Below are 25486 nucleotides of genomic sequence, written 5' to 3'. Positions count from 1 at the left end.
TGTGCTGGGAGAAGCAGCTGCTGTGCAAGTGCTGCTGGTGCCTGTTACAACCTCCCGGGCTGGATTTCTGACTAGGAATGGTCAGTGCCTGCGTGGAGGACGAGGCTGGTCTGTGCAGTCTCCTCTAGTGCTGTGTCCCAAGGGCTTTGCTTTGTTTGCATGGTCTGGCCTCCTTCCAAACTTACCCCTGTTTACAGCCAAATCTCATTTCTGACCCTTTTTGACATTTAGCCAAGCTTTCTTTCAGGAGATGTGGCTGGGCCTTAAGTGCTGGCTGGTACCACCAAGAGGAAGTGGTTGCCTCTGTGGGTTCAGAGGAACCAAGCAACATCTCTTCCTCAGAACAGAGAGAAGGGGAAGGTGGCATCAACAGGGCTGTCTTCAGCCAACAGTGCTGTGGGCACAGGAACCTTTATTTTGCCTGACTTCACTCTCCCTGGCTGCTGCTAATGGTCCTGGGCTCTGGCATGTTGAATGAAGAGCTCTGCTCAAGCATGGTACCTACCCCTGGCACCCTGCCCAAGGTTCAGCTTTCAGAACATCTTCCACGGGCACAACTGCCCAGCAGGAACAGTCCCTGCTGCAGAGACCTCTGTGGCCCTCTGTGCACCATGGGGACACTCCAAACCTTGCCTTTAGCCAAAGGGAATGCCATACTGCTGGGAAAGCCTGGCTCCTTGGGAGAGGCTGTGCACTGCCCGTGCAGCAGAAGCTGCTGGGTTTTGGCAGAGTGCTGAGTATGTGCAAAGTGGCTCTCCTGGAGATAAGAATAGTCTCCTGACTCCAACCACCAGGAATTGCAGTGCAAATTGTCACCATCTGGCGTTCTCAAGAGTTTGTTACTGCCACTTCATTGAAACCTCTCCCATGTAGTAAATACAGAGCCACCCCCCATTGTCACAGTGCTCCTGTGTTCAGGTGTCACTCACCCTTGGGCTTCCCAGCGTGGTGCTGCTTGCTGGCATTCAGCATTGCCTGCTTTTTCTGCACCTCCGTGATGGAAAAACCTGGAAGATAAAGCAGATTTCTGTCAGCAGCAGGTCATCATTTGGTACCTCAGGAGAAGACAGGGGTAGGCAAATGCCCGAGGTGAGAGGCCACAGTTACTGCCCAGGCTGGGGGCACAGCCTGCTCCCCCAGCCTGGGCTGGGCTGCACAAACCCCCATGCAGGGTTTGCTGCCTGCCCCTCAGCCCACGCTGCACGGGGCGTGGGGGAAGCCAGTCCAGGCCAGTGCTGGCTGAAATCTTTCAGAACACACTAGGCTGAATTAAGAATGATTTGGACAAAACAACACAAACCCTCTTGTACAGTGACAGCCCTTGAACAGGTTCCTGTTCTATACTGTTCTGGACCCTGTATGTAATGTATTGACTATTTTGTCAGCCCTGCTTGAATTCTTAAGACAAATCAGCCTCCCTGAGGACAAACTGCAGTGATGGCTTACGGTGGTTTGCAGTTTTTAACTGCACAGATTCATTCAGAATGTGTAATTCAGCAGCCCAGAGCTGCCATGGAGCATGGGCTGGCTCCCCCACCCTTTCACTCCTCAGGCATTAGCCAATGGGTAAAAAAAGATGAAATAAGAACGATTAAAAGAAAACCAGTCTCCCAGCACTGCTCTTTCCATACCTGTCTCCTGGTCGAGCTGCACCTGCCTCCTTTCATTCTCAAACGCCTTCAGCCAGCGCTGTTTCTGCTCAGGCTTTTTTGCACAAAATAAATGGACTTCCTCAGTGTCCCTGCAGTGCAGCTTAAATGCATTTTTCACACTGATATTGAAGTCCTTGTCCTTGCCATCTTCTACATCCAGTATTTCCATGTCATCCATGTTGATCCGACTCTTGTAGTACAGGATGTCCCTGCGCAGGAGGTCCTGGAAGAGAGATCACAACACATGTTGCTGTTTCTTGGATGTGATGGAGAATTTAACCTTCCTGGTATCACTACAGTCCTGTAAAAGAAATGGATACTGGATTTGAGTCTGTGGAACTGCAGAATGCTGAGCTGCTGTGGGCACTGTAGGGAACCACATGGCTTGTTCTGGCAGTGGGCTCAGGACAGGCTGCTGTCCGTGTTGGGGCCCATCTGCTGCCCTGAAGCTTGGGTGTTACACATGATCCCAAATCCTCATTAAGCCTCTGACAGAAAGCACTATTTGAATCCTTCAGTTCCAGTTAAAAAGCAAAAATAATACTAATTATCGCTTGGGTTTTTGTTGACAATGAAAAGTAACTTTGAGATCAGTGATTTTCACACCTAAGTTACACGGAGCCACCTGCATGCCATGGAATATGCAAAAAATAATTGACACATTCAGTTCTGAAATTCCAGAGGAAGGTACCGTTCACTGGCTCCAAGATGGAAGATTTCTTTTATTACTCAGCTTATGAAAACAGCATGAGCTGTACTTTCAGGCTTACATGTGCTGTTAGCATGGCCTTACTGACTGCCAAGGCCCACAGCTGTTCATCAAACCTGCAGTTTTTTCTGAATACAACACTAAGCTGGAAGTTCAGACGAAAAACAAGGTAGTTAAAAGAACTTGTGTGACAATACTCAGAGCTGAATTGTATAGAATAACCCCACACTAAGCCCAGAAGCAGTGCAGTGCTTTCCTTGTTTGCTGTGAGAATTAGGCCAGTAGCTGATTGCTGTGCTCAGGTGCACAGAACACCCCAGGACCTCAGAGAAGGCTCAGTGCCAGGAGCACGTGAGGCCAGGAGAGGGTGGAGAGGGAGCTCACTTAAATCCATCAGCACAGCAGCAGCCAGCTTTCATGGGTTACCTTCTTGCAGCAGACAAGCTGGTGATCGAAGAGGAAGAACATCCTCTGTTGGCTCTTGGCTTGAGGGTGGGAGATTTTGGCCAATTCCCCAGAATAGATGAGTTCTGAGCTTCGGACTAGGACATCTTCTCCCTGAGAACAGCGCAAAGAACAGGTTGGTCTCAGCCTCATGTGAAAGTGGGAGCCTGAATTCCTGCTGACAGAACTCGTGTGGGAATGAGAGAGAGGCTCTGCTGGAGTACAGTCCTCGGCACATCGGGGAGTGGGAACTAAATCTGATTAGAACAATAGCTTGTTACATTTTTAAAAATCTCCTTTTCCAGGGAGTCTGCTCAGGAAAGCTGCTCCATCCCAGACATGAAGGAGGCACAGAAGGAGGGAACTAAGAATTTAGCCTGACATCCTTGGGCGGGGAGATAGTGTGGGTTTATTGAGTCTAGGATTTAGAAAATTAGGGGTTTTTTTCTTTTATTTAGTGATTTTTAAATGAGTCTACAGGGAGCCTTGGGTTCCTCTGTAACTATGCCAGAACTTGCCTTTCTGCAACAATAATCTAGCTTGTTAAGAATTAAGGAGCAATTCTGGTCATTTGAGAGTTTGAAGTCACTCAAGATAAAATGGGGGGCAAGAGAAAAATAATAGATTTTCACTAACCTACATGCTGATTTCATTCTACAAGGAAAAACAGGGAAACAAAGATCCCAGGGAACATGCAAAGGCAGCTGGTCTAGCTGAGTTATATGCCAGACCTAAAAGATCGTAACTGTTTAAATAAAAATCAGACTCTCCACAAAGATGGACAGAGAGCTGAGGTGGGGCTGGACAGTGAGATATCGCTGTAGAGAGAAGCTGTTGGAAGAGCAGAAGAGGAACAAGGTGGAATTCCTTGGGCAGGAAGTCCCCTACCTCCCAGTCCTCGATGGAGCTCTGCCACTGAGCGATTTTGTCGATGTTCTCCAGCCGCCGCTTCCTCTCGTTGATGAGCCGAGCCACGTTCTTCATGGCGTTCAAGGCAGCCTCCACATCCTTGAAATCCCTGGGGAGGGACAGAGGCTTTAGGCTTGGCAGAATGGCACGTGGGTGTTGTACCTCACTCCAGAGGAGAGCAGCCTGGCTCAGAGCTGGGGATGGAACCAGGAGTTCCACCTGCGGTCTCTCCCAGCTGTTCCGTGCTGGAATCAGAGACCTGCTCCTGTGGCAGCTTCTCACACTCTCCCTGGTTTTGAGGCACGGATTAGATGTTGATTATAACAACAGGGTGTTAAATTTTTTAAAATCTCCTTTTCCAGGGAGTCTGCTGAGGAAAGCTGCTCCATCCCAGACATCCCATCCCTTTATGTGTAAAGGAGGCAGAGAAGCAGGGAGCTAAGAATTTAGCCTGACATCCTCGGGCAGGGAGACAGTGTGGGTTTATTGAGTCTGGTAACAAATTAAGTCACTTCTGGGGAAGGGGGAAAGTAATCAAATTTAGCTACAGAGGTGTAAATAGAAATTGCTGGAAGAACCTCCAGGTTCTCATTTTCTTTCTGCAACATAACACAGAAGTATATATAAACAACATATTCACAATGGGCTGTGTGTCCATGCAGAGACTGGTCTGTGGTGCAGAGGTGAAGCAGTTCAGCAGTAAGTGGCTCGTTTCAAACATGAGCTGATGGTTTATCTGGCAGGGTAGGACAGAGGCTGATCTGCCCTCCCCCACACACCATCTGTGGCCACCAGCTACTTCTGCTGCGTTCAGAGCGGCTGGGAAGGAGCTGAACTGCACAACGTGGCTCTAAGGCAACACTTAAAACATCTGGGCACTTTCTTAAGGAACAAGACATGCTTAAAACCACTCTGGGAAGTATCAGGGCTGCAATTAGGAAGGTGAAATTAAGTCAAACCACAGTGGACCAATATCAACACTTTCATACAGATTTTTCATGTTTTCAGGTATTTAATTAAGTGACAGTTATTCGAGCCAAAGGCAGTGCCTTCACCCTGAAAGTGAGCAATGGATTTGGAGGCTTGGGAGCTGGCACTGACAGGGCACCAAGTCTGTGTGGCTTGGCTGCTGCAGGGCACAACTTCCCACTGGTGAAGTGTGGCTGTATCAACATGTTGGGATATATTCAACCAATGCTTTTGGAGGCAAAGTTCTCAACACCAGCACCAGAAACATGTAGCTCCAAAGTATGCATATGCTGATATCACACATATATGAGCCAAATAAAACTCAAATGGGCCATTATAAAGTGGACCTTGTAACTATCAATCTGTGACAGGAAAGCTCAGTGCTAACGTAGTGTAAAATTATGTAAATATACTTTTATTATATACTTATAATAAATTATAAGTTATTGTTAAGTTATATACTTATATAATATTATAAGTTTATACGTTATTGTTGTTATAAGTTATATACTTATATAATATTATAAGTTATATATAACTTATATTATGTAAATATACTATATAAAATTATATAAATACACTTCTTCCCTGGTTTCTCCGAGGTAAGCTGTAAGAACTCTGGTGCTGCTGCAGTTCGCACTGCCCTCCATGCAGGATTCAGCACGAGCCCATTTCCATGGGAGCAGCCTGGCTCCTTCCCTCCCCTCACCTGTGCTGGGGGTTGGTGTACTTGAGCAGCTCGGCCAGCTGCAGGGGGTATTTGCAGATTTTCTGCACGGGGGTGAGCAGGAAGCCATCCAGGGAGATGTCAATCATCTTCTGCAGCAGGCGGCAGGCCTCGAAGAAGTAAACGTACTTGTTCACCTTGGTGAGGCGCGACAGCTCCAGGCAGGCGTTGGGGTGGTTGTTGCAGTACTCGGAGTAGATCTGAAACTCTGTTTGCTGCAAGGCACAGGGAGGGATTTACTGCCCGTGCCCCCCAGGCCACGCCCTGCCTCAGACTCCTGTGCCTGTTTGCTGATTTGTCTCCTCTAACTGGAGCTGTTTGGTGATTTCTGTCCTCCCCAGGCTCTCTGGGGTCTGGTAGGATGCATCACGGCTTCAGCACCTGCAGCTCATCTGAGAGACCCAGACATTCCCACATATCCTGCTCTGGGCTCAGCTGAATGCTTTTAGTGCCCACACCAGCCACAGCTGATCCTTCACTGACCTGAAAATACCATTACTGTAAACTCAGTCCCGCTTGAGATTTTGGAGTCTTCCTACATTTTTCCTAAAGTACCAAGGTCTGGCAGGGATTGTAGTGTTCAGAAGATAAGGTGCTTTGAAAATGCTCTTTCCACAGCCACAAGAGCTACAGGGTATTTCTTTGGGAAGTGGTTAAACAGGGCTGGGACAGAGGGTGGTAGCATTTATTTTGGTTGGATGGGTCTTTTTAAAGAAAGCTTCAGTTCTGTCAGAATTTCTAAATCCTCTGGCTTAATCCATGCTCAGCTACCCCTTTCCCATGAAGTCAAATTTACTTACATATTCCAAGAAGCATGAGCCAACCTCACTCAAGTGGGGGTGGTCTTTGTTGAATTTCTTCTCTAGTGCTTTAACAAATTTCTTCTGGCACCTGTAGATGTCCTCAATATTCCCAAAGATTGTCTTCAGCTGTTCTTCTGTAAACATGTCTGCTCTCTTGCGGCACTGCTTAATGTAACCCTAGGAGAAAACCAAATTGGAAAGCTTCCTGGGCATCTGCTCTGTGGCAACAGGAAGCCTCAAGGACTGCACTCAGGTGTTCCTGTACTCCCTTTCTGCAGTTCTGTACCCATCTGTAACTATTACTTCCTCTCATGTTACCCTAAACATGGTAGAATAGAAGCTGCCACAGACTCATGGCAGCCCTGGGCAATGCTGCAGCCCACACCTGAAGGAGTCACAGATCTGCTTTCTCTCTTGCTGAATGAAAAAGCCTTTCTGTGTCTGCAGGCAATGGGGTGCTCTGACCCAGCACTGGTAGATTCAGACCAATTTAGTCCAGTTGTGGACGTGGTTTGGTGCCTGTGTGAGGAGCTGCCCGACTGACTCCAGGCAGAGGAGAGCTCCGAGGGGCAGAGGGACACTGCAGAGCAGAGGCTTGTTTGTAAGTGTGTGCCCTTTGCCCCAGCTGCCTCTGCTGGGAGCCACTTCTGTACCATGGCAGGGGAGAATTCTGTTCCTGCAAAAATTCCAACTGCCTCCACTCCCACAGTGTACACGACTGATCTCTTTTAGAAGAGGTGTCACAACATTCAGCATATTTGACACTAAAGGATCCAATTGGCTGAGCATCCCCCAGTTGTTTTGATCTGAGCATGACTTGCCTGAAGGCTGGAGCTGCTGATTATATTACCCCTGAACATATATTAGAGTGGACAGCAGTGCTGGACATTTACTTTTCTCTGGCTTGGGAAATTCAATTAATTCCATTCAAACAGAGCACAAGTGAGTGCTCCAAATGCAGAGGCATTTGGGATTTTGCTGTAATGAATTGTCTTCTGTTTTCTGAGCATATAATGGCATTCAGCAGAACTTTTGAAAATCCAGTCTCATTTTCAGAAAAGTTATCTGCTTAGGGTCTCTTTCTGGGCAAGCATGGGACACCTCAGAGAAGCTCTTACAGTCCCTTCCCCCTTTATTCCTTACCTCACAAATGTCCTTCAGGTGCTTGATGTAGTCTCTCTCTGTGCTTATGATCTCATTGATGACATTGGTCCTCATTTGGTCTTTGGTGGTCTGGCCCATCCCAAAGCGTCGGGAGTCGTCCTCTTTGCCCCCCTCCACCTTCAGGGGATAATCTTCCATGGGCTCATCCTGGTTCACTCGCAGCTGTGAGGCACACAAGATGTTCACTGTCCCTGCTGCTGAACAGCTCTGCCAAGGCAGGGAGTGGATGGCAGACACAGGCTGAGCCGGGACAGGTGAGAGGAGGGTGTGTGTATTGCCTGCAAACATTTTCCCCTCGGGGGGGCTGAGGCCAGACAGTCACTTTGGGGAGGGCACTGGCAGCTGCTCCCACCGTGGCATGGGTGGTTTGAGGCAGGCATTTCTTGTGGACAGAAGTTACAGGAATAATATGGAGTCCTTCAGGAATAATACATATAAAATCAGGACCAAAATGGGTAATCGAGTGAAATTTTCTTAAATATTTGAAGGAACACTTCAGGAGGGAGGGGAGAACCAGCAACTGGCTGGGGTGCTATCTAATTTATTGTTCTCATACTGTGTGTGACAGATGGCCGCTCGGTATCTGCTTCCCCAGGATTATTTAGAGACTGCGTGGCTAAGGTAAAAGCAGCCCAGCTGGTGGGTGGGAAGGAAGGCAGGAAGGGAGGCAGGAAGGGAGGCAGGAAGGGAGGCAGGAAGGCAGGAAGGCAGGCAGGCGCTGCCCGGCTCTCGCTCCCCATCGGGTGGCAGCACAGCACGGGCTGCGGCTCCGCGCACCCAGCCCGGGACTTTGGGTGCCCGTGGGAATGCTCTGTACATGACCCAAAGGATCCAGCACAGAAAGGAATGAAAGATAGGAAAGTAAAACACACATGATTATAGGAATTTTTAGTACAATGACACATAACTGCTTTAAGCTTTCAATGGAGTTTCTTCTAGGCTCTATGACTTACCACTTGATACAAATACACCTACACATAAAAAGGAGTGCATACCCCTCGCTTGTCAACACAGGCACAGGTTATATTTACTCACTGCTGAAGCCCTCAAGATGTGCAATCCTGGTTCTCCTCCAGTGTGAGCAGGACATCGGCAGCTCTTAGTCTCAAACCTCATCCTGAAACTCATGTGGAGTGACAGAGTCCTGCACTCTGAGCCCAGCCTCCAGACAAACCAGCTCTCCCTGCACCGAGCTTTAGAGCCAGTGGTAATTAGCAGGAAATTTTCAGCTGGATGCTTGAATAAGTGTTGTGATTCCTCTGTTAAAAGAATTTCTTACTCTGCATCCCTAAAGCCTAGTACTAGTCTGCTTTACTCTAAGATGACAAGTTTTTGCCAGCCAGGACAATTCAACTTATAAGTAACGTGAAAGAAAAAAAATTCTGTGCTTTCATTGCAAGAAAAATAAGTGCTGAGTTCTTGGTAATCTTTTTTGCAAAACATTCCACTGTTTTTTTAATTATGCAGCTGAGACTATCTCCTACTACCTATAACAAAGCATTTCAAAACTGCCCCACTTCTCCAAGGACTTTTGCTACAGACACCGGCTGACCTGGTGTCACCTCCTTTCATGCTTCACCTGGTTTTGGGTCACTTGTGATCTGAAGTGACCTGGATAAAGAGCTAAAGGGCTGAGAATCTCTGCCCTTAGGCACTCCACTGCCTTTGCAGCACTGAGGAGCCTGCCCGAGGTGGTGAAAGCTGTCAGACACCCACACCGACATCACAGTCAGGAGAAAGGAAAAAAGCCTTTCTCCTCACAGCGGGACAGCGGAGCACAGCAGTTTCCACCCTCCCACACTCCTGGTTCCCCCCAGCTTGCCCTGAGAGTTCAGATGTGTTTCAGAAAGCTCTGTTGGAAATGAAGCCTCTGCAGGGTGCAGTTGGGACTGTCTGGGCTGGTCTGCACAGCTCTTCTGTGTGGGCTTTGAAGCTGGCACCGGGGACAGCCTTGGCCCACAAGCACTGAGTGTCTCAGGTTGCCCCAGATGACTGCTGAGACATTTCTTGTGTTTTTCTGCTCCGTTTTTAGTGCCTGGCACGCAGTGCTGTGTGACAGCCCAGCAGCCCAGGGGCTGGGGCAGTGCCTGAGTCCATCCTTTGGCCGTGGCACTGCACTGCCCCAGCACCAGCTGCAGAGGTGCCTCTGGTGCCATGCTCATCTCTGTTGTCCCAGTGGGCACTGGAGTGTGGACTTCTGCCAGCTGCATCAGGGATTCCTCCAGGAGAGCACTGCTTGCTCCTGGAAGTGGATGCCATGTGCTTGGGCACAAATCAGCCAGTGTACAGATGGGTAAGCAGGAGCCAGGCTGCAAACCACCAACCAGGGCAGCTCCCCAGCTGGCACAGCTCTGCTCGGCCCTGCTCCAGTCTGGAGCTGAACCTTTTGCCCTTTTACTCATGTAGAGGGAGTTCTCCACACTGATGGCTGCTCAGCCAGGAGGGCACCCTGTACTGTAGCCACTTGTAGAGGAATACTAAGAAGACATGCTGAGCCATCTCTAGCAGTGAAAGTCCTTGGAGTCACCACAGAACATTAAACCTGGAGGAAAAGAACAAACACACCTGGTACTAATGGAGAGGGCACAAAGAAAGAGGAAGATCTTACCCGAACAAAGCTGGCTGGAAACCAGCCTTCACTGTCCAGAATCCTCCCCCACCACCACTCCTTGTTGGTGGCATCCATCACTTCGATGACATCGCCGGCCTTGAAGCCCAGCTCCTGGTCGTCCATGGTGACGTGGTCCCAGAGGGCTTCTGCGTACACCACGCTGCCATCGCTGATGAGCTGTGGGCAGAGCAGGCACACTGTCATCCCTCCACACCAGCAGCACCTGTGCCAGCCTCCTGCAGCCCTGGGGCTCGTGCTGCTGACTCTGTACCCCCGTGAGCAATGAGGAGTTGCTGCAAGGCTGCCAGTTGCTTTGCCCTGCTCTCAACAGCATTTATTCAGAATCACTTGCACACACTACGTTTACTACCATAAAAATATAAATTCTGGTATTTCACACTGCTGGCTTTGCCTCAGCCAGTAAACAAGGCTCAGTGGTACCTTGTTTGTGGAGGATGCTCTGCTGCTGCCAGTGCAGCTCTGCTTTGGAAAGCCTTGAAATAAAACCTTGAGCATCAATATTTAGAGACATACTTCAGAGCAAAAAGTTCTTAAATGATCTCTGCCCAGGGAGGTGGTGGAGTCACGAGCCCTGGATGTGTTTAAAAAAAGATTGGATGTGGCACTCAGTGCCATGGTTAATTGAGGTGTTGGGGCTGGGTTGGACTCAATGATCTTGAAGGTCTCTTCCAACCCAGTGATTGTGTGAATTCTGTGAAAAAGCATTCAGAGGCCTCGGAGCTACTCTGAAGTGGGTAGAGCCTGAAGCCTGTAAGATAGTTAAACACAGCTCTTAAGATGCTTAAAGTAGGACTCCTGGAGAGTTTTAAGCATTTATACTGGGGAACAGCAGTTATTTACTGCATGCCTCTTAGAGCTCTCACTCTAGGAAAAACAGGACCCCCAACAATTTAGAAAACCCAAACCAAAACTGAAGCCATGTGGCTGGAAGCTGCAAGGGGGCTCCTGAGCAAAGTGATGCTGTGCCTGGAGCCATTGCTGACCCTTCCCAGCTCAGCTGTGGGGTGGCCAGGTAACACTTGGGTGCTGCTGCAGTGGTGTCTCTGTGGGCTGGTCCTGCTGGCACCACAGCAGGAGTGCCCAATGACACTGGTTTATCAGTCAGAGTCTCCCTTGGATTTCAACAGCTCCAGAGTTCCCTGGGCCTGAGTGTACCTGGGACTGTCTGAACAAGAAAGGTCTTCCCAAGAAGATGGAGTGCACACTGAGTTCTGCTAAAAAGGACTTGGCCATTGTGGAGTGGCAGGAAAATGGTGCAATGATGAATTATGGGAAGACAGCAGGAAGACAATATGCCAGGCATGTGGGAGAAAGAGAAAAGCTGTGGGAAAGCCACTGTAGGTCCCTGATAGGGGTCCCAGCAGTGCAGCAGTGTCACCACAGCACACAGGGCACGGGCCACACACGCCCCTTGGGCATGGGTCACCCAGAGTCATCCCCTGCTCTGGGTTACTGCTGCTGCCTCTCCACAAAGGAGAGATCCACACTGGGGAAGAATGTCAGCATAATCAACTGGGTAAATCAGAAGAGGGTTAACGAGGCATTTGAAAGAAAATTGAAATACAGTCTGCCTTTGGATAGCAAATGCCCCTTCACTGAACCAGAAACAGCTTAATGCAGTGTTTCCATTCTGACAGAAATAATGGGATGATGGGGAAGGAGAGGGTGAGAGGTTCCCACTTATCTACACAGCCAGTGTGTAGCCAGAGCTAGGTGGGATGCAGTGCAGTGGTGCTATGTGTATCTCTGTGAAAGTAGGGGATGGATCCATGTGGCAGCAAAAACAAAAGGGTTATTGATGTATTAAAAACAACAGAAGTGCCTCAGAATGGTCATGTAGAAATTAGAGCCTCTCCTCCCACAAAAGGTGGTGGGATCAGCCCAACTGAAGTGCATCCAGACTAATGCACACAGGATGGGAAACAAACAGGAGGAGCCCAAGGCTATGGTGTGGAAGGAAAGCTGGGATAGAGCTGCCACCACAGCAACGTGGTGGGATGGTTCTCACAACTGGAGTGCTGCAGCAGGTGGCCATAAATCCTTCAGAAGGAACAGGCATGGAAGGAGAGGCAGTGGGGGATATCATCCCTGTATGTGAGGGATGTTTTGATGATGGTGATGACAGGGTGAGTGTTCCCCCTCTCCTGGGGGCAGCAGAGGAGCAGGCTCTGCTCTCTGGTGCCCAGTGACAGGAGCCACAGAACAGCCTGGAGCCGTGGCAGGGCAGGTTTAGGTTGGATATCAGGAAAAGGTTCTTCCACCAGAGGGTGGTGGGGCACTGAACAGCTCCCCAGGATCACAGCCCCAAGGCTGCCAGAGCTCAAGGAATGTTTGGACAACACTGTCAGACACAGGGTGGAATTCCTGGGATGTCTGTGCAGGGCCAGGAGTTGGACTTTGATGATCCTTGTGTGTCCCTTCCAACTCAGGATTCTCTAAATATATTTATCCATGATTTGGATGAGGGGATTGAGTGCACCCTCAGTGATTTAGAGGTTTTAGCTTTTTAGCATAAAGCAGTGACAACTAGAGTAGGGAAGAGAGTGGATGAAAAGCGTATTTTTCCAGACTTGGCTATCAGATTTCAGCTCCAGAACAGCAGCTGGGCGGGGGGTGAGGGCAGGTGAGGGCAGGTGTAGCCACTCTCACAGAGCTCTGCTGCTGCTTTGGGCGATCCATTTGCTTTGGGATGCAGGGACTGGTGCCTGTGCAGGGACAAGCTGAGGCAGCTCCCCCAGCTGCAGGGAGGGAGGGCAGAGGCTGAGGGGGTGGCTGGAGCCCAGCACCTGGCCAGCCCTGTGGAGGGGAGCCAATCTCACCCAGAGCTGGGACACACCAGTGACAGCAGCTGTGCCACGCCCTGCTGAGTTACCCATGGATGTTGCTCAGGATATGGGCAGAAGCTGCAAAGCCTTCAGAAGAGTAGCATCCAGCAGGCTTTTCAACAACCAAACTGTGACCAGCACATAGAGAACATGGCTCTTTCTCAGACAAAATACCTCCTCTGTGTGTTTAAATGTGCCAGCCTGGCTCCAGGGGTGATGTGCAGGCTGGCACACACCGTGGCCATTCCCAGAGAGAGGCTAAGTGGACTTCCTCTGGCACTGAGGTGGTCACACAAACACAGCACTGATGATGGGAAGGCATTAATACCACACAGCACCACGCTGTCACACCTTGGTAACGTGATGGGAAGACAGGAGACCAAGCCTGACCCAGCATTCACAGCACACAGGGCTGACACACTCAGCTCACAGAGCCACTCAGAGTCACTGAAAGCCACGGGGCTGAGAAGAGAACCCTCAGCTGGTATTTTAATCCAGCCACTAATATTAATACCTTCTATTTTCTATATTCAACAACAGCTATGCTGTAGGTATGATCTGGAAAATACAGGAAGTCACAACTGTGGGATCACCAGCCTGGCCAAATAGGCAGGCAAGACACTGCCAGTTCTCATGCAAAGGAATAAATAAAATAGACCTGAACAACTGGCCAGGATTTGTGTAACTGGCAAGAAACACGTTTCTGGGGAGGAATGATCTATATGGAATAAATCATGAAATAAAGAGCAAAAAATTATTTCATCTGTTCTTGGGATCATTTCAGTTAATGTAATACAGCAGCACTCAATGCACTTTCATGTGTTCAGGCTGACAGGCTCTGCCTGGCCCCCTCCCTGCCCCACCTCCTCCTGTGCTGGCACCCCAGGGTGGGCAGGGCAGATCTGGGTGCTGAGCACTGCTCAGTGATCAGGGCTCTGCCCCCAGCTCCGGCTGTGCCTTATACTTTTATTTTCCACTGTATCCAGTCCAGCTCCTAGGCTGACACAGAAATACCCAGTCCAAGAGCCCCTTTCCCAGAGCAGGTACAGGTGGGCAGCTCAGAGCCAGGACTGGCATTTCCATGGCACAGGAGCACCCACGGTGCCACATGTCACTGCAGCAAGGAGAGCTGCCCCATCCTCCCCCAGGGCAACCTGCCATGGGCAAAGGGGGACAGGACTCTGGTGCAGTAAGGTGGAAAAATCACAGAGAAAGGCTTCATAAAATCAGGCCTGCTCTCCTGGAATCAGTGGCTGGCCTTGTCAAAGCCAGCATTTTGCAAGTTCTCATGTGAAAGCAATCCTGGTGTGAGCAGTTCATTAACATAACAATCTATTCCTGGGTAAAATAAACCAGCTTGCACCTGTACAAACTGGTTTTGCACCATTAGCTAGAAAAATGGAAACTATCTCTCACAAACAACTTTCATGAGAGTTTGAGTGACCAATCAATACAAAATAACAACTTGTTAATAACCAATAAAATAACTGGCAAGAAAACCACTGACCAATTGGAGGTCTGTAACACTATAAAAAGAGTTATGTGAATAAAGAATGGCCTTTTTAACCATGAAGAAACTGGAGTCTGTGTGATTTATTCCCATAGGACTCTCCTGCTCCAGGAAGGATAAAACACACCAGCAGGTAAAGGGGTTTTGGCAAAATGTGTTTGAGGTGGCACCAGCAAGCAGCTCTGCTGAGGGAGCTCCTGGCTCCCAGAGGAGCGTGCAGGGAAGGGGATGCTCACCCTGCCAAGCACCTCCTTGGCTCAAAAGGCTCAGCTCATCACACTTTGATCTCTGCAATTAAAGCAAGGTTTGGAAAACAACTACTAATTTCATATGAAACAACATTTATGTGCTGGCTTTGTAATGTCAAGGACAACTCGGTACATGTTCTTGAAGAGGCCCAAACAAGTGTATAGCAGAGAAAAGTTAAAGAGAGAGAATGCAAACCAGCCAGCCCACAGCTGCTCTGGCTCCTGCAGCTGGCAGCGGGGAAAACAACCAGAAATCAACTTTTCTTTGTTTATAAAACATCTAACTTTGTAGACAGCATCATTTCCAACCCAAAGGCAGCACAAGCCCAGATGCTTGAATCTGTAAATGGAGGGCAGCTCTGTTACTGCCCTGGCCTTTCTGTGTCCCCATTGCAGCCCAGGCTCCTGCTCCAGCCCTCCCTGATACAAGGGGAAGGCACTGGAGCTGATGCCTTGGAGGGGCTGTAGAACAGAGGCTGGACAAGATTCAGAGAATAAAGTGGGTATTTATTGAAGGCCTTCAATAGTTACACCTTGGGCAGCCAAAACCTCCCAGAGGCTGCACCCAAGGTGGACAATGGGCGCCAGTTTTTCAGACAATTATAAGTTTGGTCCATTTACATATCATGGGTTAATCCTCCAATTACAGCTTCAGGTAATGAAGTCATTTACCCCAGTTTGCTCCCCCCAATTCACTTTTGTTTGTACTTTTTGGGGCCTGAGGCTGTGGGGTGTCCTTGGATCTCAGGCCCAGAGGGATTGATTGTCTGACCACAATGTGAAGGCAGTAACCAACACTCTGTATGGAGTTTGGAGTTGGGCACTAATGCAGTACAGGGTCTGAAAAATAGAAAAGCTAAAATCCTAAGGCATCAGGGCAGCTCCTCCCATGGCACAGATGGAGGGGAAGATTGATGGATGGCTCCTCTGAGCAGTGTCTGCTGCCAGGGAGGAGACACAGCCAGGGCTGGTGCACAGAGCTGCCCCAAATTAAGTCCATTACATGTGAGCAAGCAGACCTGGCATGCCAAGGCCTGTGCCATGGGCTTGTTGGCATTGCAGTTCCTCGGTTCCTGTCTGTCTCAGGCTGGACACCTTGACATAATTACCTTGTATGTCCTGGTCTTGTTTGGACAGGACCTCCAGGCAATATTAACAGAGATGAAAGATCTCAGCAATTTACAGAATGAGGGATGAAGATGCCCTTAGGAAATATATATCTTTGAGCTACTTGTTTCTATTTGAATAAAATTTGAATAGCTTTCTCTTGACAACGCCAAGTACACTGGATCATGCAGAGACAAAAAATAAACCCAGGAGCATCAAAAGAACTGGGAAAAGGAAAGATCAGGGACAAGGTAGCAATAGAATGGAATTTATCTTTCAGCTCTGTGACCCTCAAATGGACATGTTCCATAAAGAGCACCTGAACCCAGCCCTTCCTGGTGAGCTAAAACGGTCGCCATGAAGCCTGTGCTCACTGCCTGCCTCCCCAAATTTGTGTGTAACAGACTGAAGTTGAACTGGTCCTGAACACCAAACATTTAAGCCCTGCAGCAGTCCTAACCCCAGAGACAAAGCCCTCCTGCACCTCCAGTTCCTTCAGCAGTCACTTTGCTTCCAGAGCTTCTCCTCTGCCTCTCTCATGCAAGCTGCAGCAGAGGAGTGAAAAAAATTACCTACACACATGCCCCAAAGTTGTGCCTCATTCACACAAATACTTATCTTCTCTGAATATGAGCAGAAGCCAAAACTGGCCTCTGCCTTGAACTGAACCCATGGGATAGTTTTGAAATTGTCACAGAATTCACCAGGTTGGAAGAGACCTTCAAGATCATTGAGTCCAGCCCAGCCCCAACACCTCAACCAAACCCTGGCACCCAAGTGCCACATCCAGGCTTTGTTTAAACACACCCAGGGATGGTGACTCCACCACCTTCCCAGGCCATTCCAGAGCTTTATCACTCTTTCCATGAAAAACTTTTTCCTAATATCCAAGCTAAGTTTCCCTTGGCACAGCTTGAGGCTGTGTCCTCTGGTTCTGTCAGTGGTGCCTGGAGAAAGAGCCCAACCCCAGCTGGGCACAGCCACCTTTCAGGAGCTGTGGAGAGTGCTGAGGTCACCCCTGATCTCCTTTTCTCCAGGCTGAGCATCCCCAGCTCCCTCAGGGGTTCCTCACAGGGTTTGTGTTCCCAGCCCCTCCCCAGCCTCGGTGCCTCTCTGGATGTGCTCCAGAGTCTCAAAGCCCTTCCCAAACTGAGGGGCCAGAGCTGGGCACAGCAGGACTCCACAGACTCGAGGTGTGGCCTCAGCAGTGCCCAGCACAGGGGAGGAATGACCTCCCTGCTCCTGCTGGCCACATTATTCCTGATCCAGGCCAGGATGCCATTGGTCTTCTTAGCCACCAGGGCACACTGCTGTCCTGAGAGCTTGCTCTTGCTTCCTCTCAAAACTTTTAGCTTCACTGTCCAATGATGGGCAACAGAGATCAAATTTATCTCACAGAGCTTTTGTCATCTGAGCAGCAGGCACTGAGTCTGAATGAATTATCTGGATTGGCTTTTCAGAGCATCTCCCCTCGTGGGGAGACAAACACCCCAGGGAAGGGCTCATCTTCAGCATCTCTCTCAGCACGATGAGCTAACCAAGCCCCTGGGCTTCCTGTCTCCCCTCACTGCCAGGCAGGAATTTGGGCTGCCTCTGCTAGACTGGACTTGCTGCTGCCTGGCTGCAGGGTGCCAGAACCACCATCTCAGCTCTGCAGGCACAGCCCACACGGCCCAGGGTGGCAGGAGCCCTCCCTGGCAGCGTGGCAGGGCACGTGTCCCCAGTGGGCAGTGCTCGTGCCACTGCTTCATTCACAGGCCCACTCACCCTGCCCCCTGACACGCCATGCCCTTGGCATTTGTTGCCCTTTTGCCTGCACTGTAAGCTGCATATTTTCCAGCAGAGATTTTTGAGACTGATTAAGGGTAGTGGAGAACTCTCAGGCATTTACCAAGCACTGCAGATCTTCATTCAAAATATTTTAATTTGACAGTGATTCTCCTTAACAAATCTAAAATGTCAGTCAACAAAGATCTTAATCCAGCTAAGTGTGCTCCACTGATATTCCACAGTGCTGCTTTTTTAATCAGTGCCTGTAGTTAAACCCCTCATGTGACATCTAGTACAGCTGCCTCCATTTACCAAACATTCAACATTTGTCATCACATTTATTTGGTAAGAACTATTTTCCACAAAACCATTATGACTGCCATTAATTACATTATTCCCTTTTATTTATATCATCTGAGTCCTGATTGCCCCTCAGAAGTGATTTCAGCAGATGGGAAGAGGAGGAGGGTCCCCCCTGCAGCAGGCAAGGAGAGGTTTTGAAATCTGCCTTGATGCAGCGCTGCAGGAGCAGGGAAGCAGCCCCTGTGGGCAGTGCAGGGGGCAGAGCTGTGCCTCACGTTGGGTGAAGCTGTGTGTGAAGAGTTTGGCCTGAGAAAGCCTCCCTGGGGTGCACATCCCCTGGCTGCCCTTAAATGGGATCCTTCAAACCTCAGGGTGATGCAAGAACCTCCGAATTCCTTACCTAAAATGTGGGAGCTGATTATTACAATGCAAAAGAAAATAACTTGAAAATTGCTTTCAGCCATTTTGCTTTTGGATGAAATAACTCAGGAAAGTTCTTATGAAGGAGAGAGGACAGTCACCTGCAGTGAGGAGGAGACCCAAATCACCTGACCCTGGCAGTGCCCTCAGGGCTCCAACCATCACTGTCCCATGGCCTGTCTGCCAAGGGAGCCTGCTCATCTGGGGAACTAAGATCCCTAAGTTTTGGCATAAGGAAAAACCAGGAGCAAAGCCCCTCTCAAGCCTTTAGGTAACTCTGAAACTGGTTCTCTGTGTGTCACTTTCTATAGCTGCACATTGCAGTAGCTGGTAACATGTACAGCAAGTAAAGTTGAAAAGCAGCTTCCATTTTAACCTGTCAAACAATTTTCCAGAGGACACTTGTTGAAAATATATAACACATTTATTTTCTGGTATAAGTGAAATGTATTTTCACTCTTCCTAAACAAGTAGATACAACGCTGAGTGACAGGGTGACAAATGGCAACAGAAATTCAAATGTAACATGAACAATACCCAACAGAAGTGACTGACTAAATGAGCTGCTCCTCAGGAAGGTCTTTGCAGATCCATTTAAGAAAACACCAGCCCTCTCCATCAGGGTCAGAAGCCCAAATATCAGGAATGACTCAGAAAGAGAGAGGAGAAAGAAGGCAAGGCACAAAGAGCAGCATGAATCAAATGTGGGAAGAGTTTCTAGGCCAGCACAAGCTAAACAGACCTTGGAGCTGCAACAGAGACAAGTGGATGGAGGGTGGCCATGAGCTGAGGTTATTTCTAAAAAGGTTATTTCTAATCCAGGCTGCTGGATGCCCAGTGAAACCACCAGGAGAAGCTTGGGACAAAAGCAGGACCTTTTCCCTGTGGTGCAGAATTAAGCTGTGGCACAGGAAGCCTCACAGCCCAACCCAGAGGTGATTTTAAAAAAGATTAAGTAAATATAAGTCCTTCAAGGACATTTAAACACATCCTGTCTGATACAGCCCACCAAGGACCTTAAACACACCTGGGAAGGCACACAGGGCAAAGAGCCAGGCCACACTTGCCTCTACTCCTGAGCAGATACCCAAGTCACAGGTAGAAGTGCCACAGGTAAAAGTGTCACTGGCTGGCCCTACAGAGCTGGGCATTAGGGTGTTAACATTTATCTCACACAGCATTAGGACATGAGGGTAGTGACAAGCACAGAAGGAAAGAAATGCTGATTATTTTTATTACCCACGGATATTTCTCAAAACCAGCGAGCCCTGGAGCTGTTAACCTGGCAGGCACAGCTACATCCCAGGAGCTACAGCAACACTGGCATTCAGGTGGAAAATCAGCAGCTGCCAGCACAGTAATTACAGGGACATTAGGATGTCCCCTGGGGCAGGGCTCTTCCTCTCCTGCCTGGGACTCCTCAGCACTTCCACACATTCAGTAGAACAGATCCCACACACTCATCCTACACCAGCAACCTCACCAGGGACACCCATCTGGAGCAGCCATCCATCCCTACACAGGGATGTCTAACTCCTGGCATGCTTTTCTTTCCTCCAGAAGGGAGGGTGAAAGTGTAGCCAGGGAAATTTGGCTGTCCAGACACTGCCTGGGAGAGAGTCCCTCACACAGGTCACAGGAGCAGGCACGTGCCACATCCTCACTCAAAATGTCCAGAAAGCCCTTTGCAATTAAGAGCTCAAAGGACCTCAAAACCTCCTTAAAGACACAAAACTTAAGTCATTCCAAAGCTCTAAATCAGCTTAAAGAGCTTAAACTCATCTAAGGACCTACAGTGCTTTAAGCATTTTAAACCCATCTAAAGCCTTAAAGTGGCTTAAGGAGCTTGAAATACTCTGAGGCTTAAAAGTGGTTTAAGATCTCTAACTTTTGGCTCAGCCACTCCTCTCCCACCTCTCACTCCTCACCCCAGCCACTCAGTCCCAGTTACCCCAACCAGCCCAGATGCTGCCAGAGCAGCACCTGGAAATTGTCCATGTACCCTTCTCCTACTTTCTTTGGCTTCAAAGGCTGCAAAGGTGCAAGGCCTGGGGTTGAACTCTCAGGTTGGAACAAGACTCTGACCTAGGGCTCACACATCTACAAAGTTTGTAGTTTCTGGTTCCAGTTTGGCTGTCATGAAAATTGTCTCAGACTGCCTGACTCCCCACTTGACCTCACCAAGAGTTTTGAAGTCTACACTCACTGCAGAGGATGAAGCAAAGCTGCTTACCACAATATGCTTCTGATGCCCTGATTTTAACTGTGCAACCTGGGAATGGAAATAGCCCAGGATGTTTCTGTTTGGCTGTTCACACATTTAAGAATGATTGCTGTTGCATCTTTTTTACACTGCCATTTCTCAGACACCCCAGTAGAAACTATTTTCATCAGAAAATTGTATTGAATGCTACATTAACACATTTCTCTGTCACTTGTGCTTTCCCCATTCTCCTCTTGCTGCAGCTGCAGGACTACCCTTCCTCTGTGCACTCCCTGGAATATTTCCTCTCCTCTTCCCTCTCTGCAGGACAGCTCCTGCTTCTACGCTTTTCTCATGACATAATTCTGGAATTTTTCCTATCCACCTCTCTTTTGCTTTCTCTTTCATCATTATTTCTTTGCACAAATGAGGATTATACTCCACAGATCCCTCAGAATAATGTATCCAAACCAGTTCAGCTGTAGCTATTCTGCCATACAGATTTATTGAGGATAAATGCTGCGTCCTGGCTCCTTGAACAAGGAAAGGAAAAGGAGCCATGCAGGTCACAGGCTCTCTGCCTGATGATGACTCTTCCCCCAAAAGATACAGCAAGTTATGGAATCACTTGTAGCTTGAAGGTAAATTAACCTAAATTTGTTTTACAAATAAGGTTAAAGAAAACATTTAAAAGCAGATACAAATTGCATTGCTAACAAACCCTTCTGAATCATCCAAACGTCAGCATCAAGGCCCAAACACAGTTCATGGCTTTCCTTTTCATGTGTGTGCAGGAGGTAATTGCAATGGAACACACTGCAAAAAACACACTGAAATCATTTTTATTGCTCCTATCTCCTGTCAAAACATCTCCCTTGCATTAAAGTGTGCCAAAGTCTGTACAGCACTGGCAGGTGCTGCCAGGAGTCCTGGGCCAGCACAGATTGTTTATCAATTTCCATGACGTGGCTCTAAGATGTTTTCCCTGCCTCAAAAGAACCATGCACAGTTTAGTATCCATTTTCTTTCTTATTTTTTTCCTGAGAGAGAAACTGTGCAGGGTTTTGGTGACATAAAACTTATAACTTCCACCACTACCACCACACCCAATCCCCTGTCTGGGGATCTCTTTCCCATGGTACACACATAGGACTAGATCCTTTCTTCATAGAACTAAGAACTGCTGTTGTCCTATTGTTTAAAAATGGGACAGAAGAAAATCTGAATAACAGAGAAGAACAAAAAAAGACCTTGGTAATGTCTCACTGTCAGGCAAAGGAGGCTGCCTAAGCCTTTGTTTTTGGTTAGTATCTGTAAATACAAAAATGAGTCATTTCTTTTGTAGTCACTGCGGAAGGTTCTTCAAGTTATGTACACCCTAGGAAAAAACCACCTTTTCCTACTGGAAGTGTTCTGTGCTAGGTAAAGGAGACATTCAGGAAGAAGCAGCTTCCTGGGACCTTCGGAGGCCCTGTACTATTCTGCTTTTGAATAGATCCATTTTCTTCATTTGTCTCACATCCACATCATCTGGATGAGGAGATTCAATGGCCTAAACAAAGCTAAGGCCAAACCAGAACCACACTCCTGTTTCCAAGACCACATTGCAAACAAGTCCTCTGAGTACAGGAGACCAAAGCAGCTGCTGCTCCTCCTGCCTTTGGTGCAGGTAGGAAATCCCACAGCTCCTGCTGTGCACCAGTGCTCATTCCTGTCCCCCTGACTCCCTGCACTGCCCTGGCACCAAGAGTCATGCCTGGAGTCACCCTGGCCACAGTTTCCAGCAGGACAGAGTGGTTTTGCAGAGGCAGCTGAGTTTCAGCTGAGCACATTCTGGTAGGGCAGGCAGCGATGGGCTCCTGCCATTGCCAGCACTCCTCTCTTGGCATCCAGGGCAGCTCTTCTCACTTTGTAATTAGATTATGCTTATTATAACGAGTGCTGGCTCCTGGGCACTACAGGTGTGAACTGGGATGCTAAAAATACCAAGCCAGGACTCCTTAGCAGCCTGTCTTTCCCTAACCTGCTGGAACCATTTCATCTGCTGAAGTGAGGAAAGCTGAGTTGGGCTGCTTGGATTCACCCAATGCCTACACCCAGTGTTTTTATTTCCATCTAACATTTTCCACATCACTGCAGATACTCAACATGCCAGGAAGGGACCAGATCACGATTGAGAACAAGCACAAGCAGTGGAGCCCTGCTGTACCTGTGCTGCTTGGAGCTGTAGCACCACAAAAACTCCCAGGTACTGCCCCTGCACAGTGGCCACTGCAAACCAGCCCAGCCTAGCAGGAGACAGCAACTGATCCCATTCCTGAGCTGATACCCCGGACAGACACAGCACTGGACAAAGACAAGGTTTTCAGGTGTGGGCCCTGTGCTGTTTGCTCCATGCCCTTGGCTTTGCCCAGCTCAGGGCAGGAGGGGCTGCAGCAAGGACAGAGGGGGCTGAAGGCAGCCCTTGCTGCCCCAGCTGGAGGAGGATCTACCTGCTGTGCCACCAGAGGAGAGCAGAGATGAAGGTGTCCAGTGTGAAACTGGTGCTGTCTGGCGGGGGAGGCACGCTGGAAGGAGCTGTGCTAGGGTCTTCTGCAGGGAGGGAGAAGGAGAAGGGGACAGCACCTCTGTGCTGCAGCAGGATGGGTGGGACCAGAGCCCAGTACCAGCCCCTTGGTCCAGAGGGGCCTGGTAAGGGAGAGCAAACTCCCCAGTTTCCCTCTCTGTGGTCCTTCACACCTGGCTGACTCCTCTGCTGAAAGGTTGACCAACACCCTCTTCATACTTTGGGAGAAATTTTTCTTTTAGCACCTCCAACACAGGCGAGCTATCACATTTATCAATACAAATGCAGAAAGCTTGCATGCACACCACAGGACAGGGAATGCCACTGTGGTGTGACAGGTCCACACCACCTCTTTGAGTTCCAATTCTGCCACTGCCAAATGCAGACACAGAGTGGGTGCACTCTGTGTGACACCAAGAGCCTTGCCTGGAGTAATCCTGGCCAAAGAACATATACAAAGATTCGTATAAGACATAATTTTATTCCAGTTTGCAATACACTCTGTAGTTAACAAGGCCAGTGACACAGCATCAATAACAAGTACTCTCCCTCTAGAAATCTTTCTTAAACCTGTGTAATGTGGCTTCTTTTGTCGTGTGCTAATTCTTTATTTTAAATCAAAACACTGGAAGGAGTAATTAAAAGTAATTGTTGATGGTATCATCCTAAGTGCTTACTGTGTTTCTTATCTGGCCAACTCATGCCTTGGATTCCAAGAATAAATCACAAAGACAGCAGATACCACATATCACCACATAAATGAGTTTAGCCTGGGAGAACAAATTAAGCAAAGATATAATCTAAAGCCCAGATCTCCCTTTGGAAATTATGTCTGGGTCTTGCTCCTGTTCACAGATGCTCTTTGCTCTCACAAGGCTCAAAGCAGAGCAGTAGCAGAGCTCTTGCCTGTTAAATGTTCTGGTGGACTTGTCCCATGCAACGGGCACAGCAGGTCCCTGTCCCTGCAGGGCTCAGCATGTCCCTGTCTTACAGAGCACAGGGAGGGTGCAGGCACAGCCTCACTCTGCACCCAGGGAGGAGGAGGAGGAGGAGGAGGAGAAGAAGAAGGAGGAGGAGGAGGGGGAGGAGAAGGAGGAGAAGGAGGAGAAGGAGGAGAAGGAGGAGAAGGAGGAGAAGGAGGAGATGTCCGGTGGCCACACAAGGGCCTGGCTGCCATGCCCTGCTCCACAGCAGGAGCAGGGAGCAGTGGGCACCAGGGAGCCATGGGCACCAGGGAGCCATGGGCACCAGGGAGCCATGGGCACCAGGGAGCAGTGGGCACCAGGGAGCAGTGGGCACCAGGGAGCAGGGCACACCGGTGGGCACAGGGCTCCCCAGCTGCCTTGCCCCCTGCCCTGGCAGTGCTGCTCCCTCCCGGGGCTGTGGCCCCAGGGCCAGGGCAGGGCCTGGTGTTCAGGTGACAGCAGGGAAGGCATTCCCAGCCCTTCTGCAGAGCACCCAGCTCTCCTGGCAAGTAAGTGCATGGAGAGCAAACTGAAAACCCACCAGAAATGTCAGAGCCTCTTCCCACCCCCCAGAGCTCTCCTTCCCCACTGTATTTCTATCACCATCTACAGCCTCTGCACACAGTTCAGGGATCCTTCACCAGCTCTATTTCTCCTGGGCTTTATTGGCTATTGCAGCTTCTTCAGCCAAGATGTGAGGCAGGACTGAATGAGTCACAACTAACACCAGACTGATTAACACTGCTCAACTGCAGCTTCCAGCTGAATGTATACACCTGTAGGGATGCTGAGGAAGGAGGAAAGCACTGATGTCTCCATAACAAAACTTGACACAGATATTTCAGCATCAGTTAGGTATTGAGAATCTAGACAAGCATTGGAAAGAGGAAATTAAAATTCACCAAACATTAAGTGGAAAAGTGTTCCCAGACTCATAGCAACCCAAGCTAACACCTGTGGCAGGCAGGCAGCATTGGAACCCATATTTCCAAAGGGTTCTCTGTAATCTTGATATTTTTCTTACCAGACTTTTTAAATGCAAGAACAGTTCTACTTTTTTTTTTGCTCCCAACTGTTCTGATACAAAATTGTCCTAAGCAGGAGTAATGCAAATTGTCCCAAGCAGGGAAGGGAAAGGCAATTTCACCAGAGGGCACATTACCCATTCCTATCACATACTTTTCTTCCTCATTGTCCTGCACTCCCCAAAGCCCTTGGAAGAAACAAATCTTCCCTTTGGTTCTCTAGCAGCAAGCAGGTCTTCTCCTGCTGGGGAAAGCTTGGGCATTTTCCATCAGCAACTGCAATGCTTCCTGCAGGAAGCAGCACGGCAGCTCTGCACCCCAGAGGCACCAACTGCCCAAACTCAGCATTCCTAGGCTTTCCCAGGTTTGATATTCCCAACCTAGCAGAGCCCTCCAGCAAGCAGCAGGAGTAAGATATCCCCAAACTGAACATGCAGCAGTAGCAGAGGGTGAATTGCTCCATCACCACAAGACCAGCTCCAGGCTAACAAATTTTACAGGACACTTAATAAAAAGAAGTTCCTGGAAAACTTCC

The 25486-nt window shown here is 48.9% G+C and overlaps 1 protein-coding gene across 5 annotated transcripts in view; it reads right to left on the bottom strand.

Annotated features, from left to right (window-relative positions):
• ARHGEF4 (Rho guanine nucleotide exchange factor 4) overlaps positions 1 to 25486 on the bottom strand; it is a 222335-nt gene that overhangs the window by 6126 nt on the left and 190723 nt on the right. For all 5 annotated transcript variants that reach the window (XM_030280163.4, XM_030280164.4, XM_030280165.4 and 2 more), the window contains 8 exons: positions 9986 to 10165; positions 7357 to 7539; positions 6211 to 6390; positions 5393 to 5625; positions 3694 to 3823; positions 2788 to 2919; positions 1632 to 1875; positions 930 to 1007 (listed from right to left, as the gene is read on the bottom strand). In XM_030280163.4, coding sequence (XP_030136023.2) covers positions 930 to 1007; positions 1632 to 1875; positions 2788 to 2919; positions 3694 to 3823; positions 5393 to 5625; positions 6211 to 6390; positions 7357 to 7539; positions 9986 to 10165 — 1360 coding nt within the window. The remainder of the gene's footprint in view (positions 1 to 929; positions 1008 to 1631; positions 1876 to 2787; positions 2920 to 3693; positions 3824 to 5392; positions 5626 to 6210; positions 6391 to 7356; positions 7540 to 9985; positions 10166 to 25486) is intronic.

This window comes from Taeniopygia guttata, chromosome 9 (assembly GCF_048771995.1).
Source record: "Taeniopygia guttata chromosome 9, bTaeGut7.mat, whole genome shotgun sequence".
Lineage (NCBI taxonomy): Eukaryota > Metazoa > Chordata > Aves > Passeriformes > Estrildidae > Taeniopygia > Taeniopygia guttata.
This window is presented reverse-complemented; position numbering and strand designations above follow the sequence as displayed.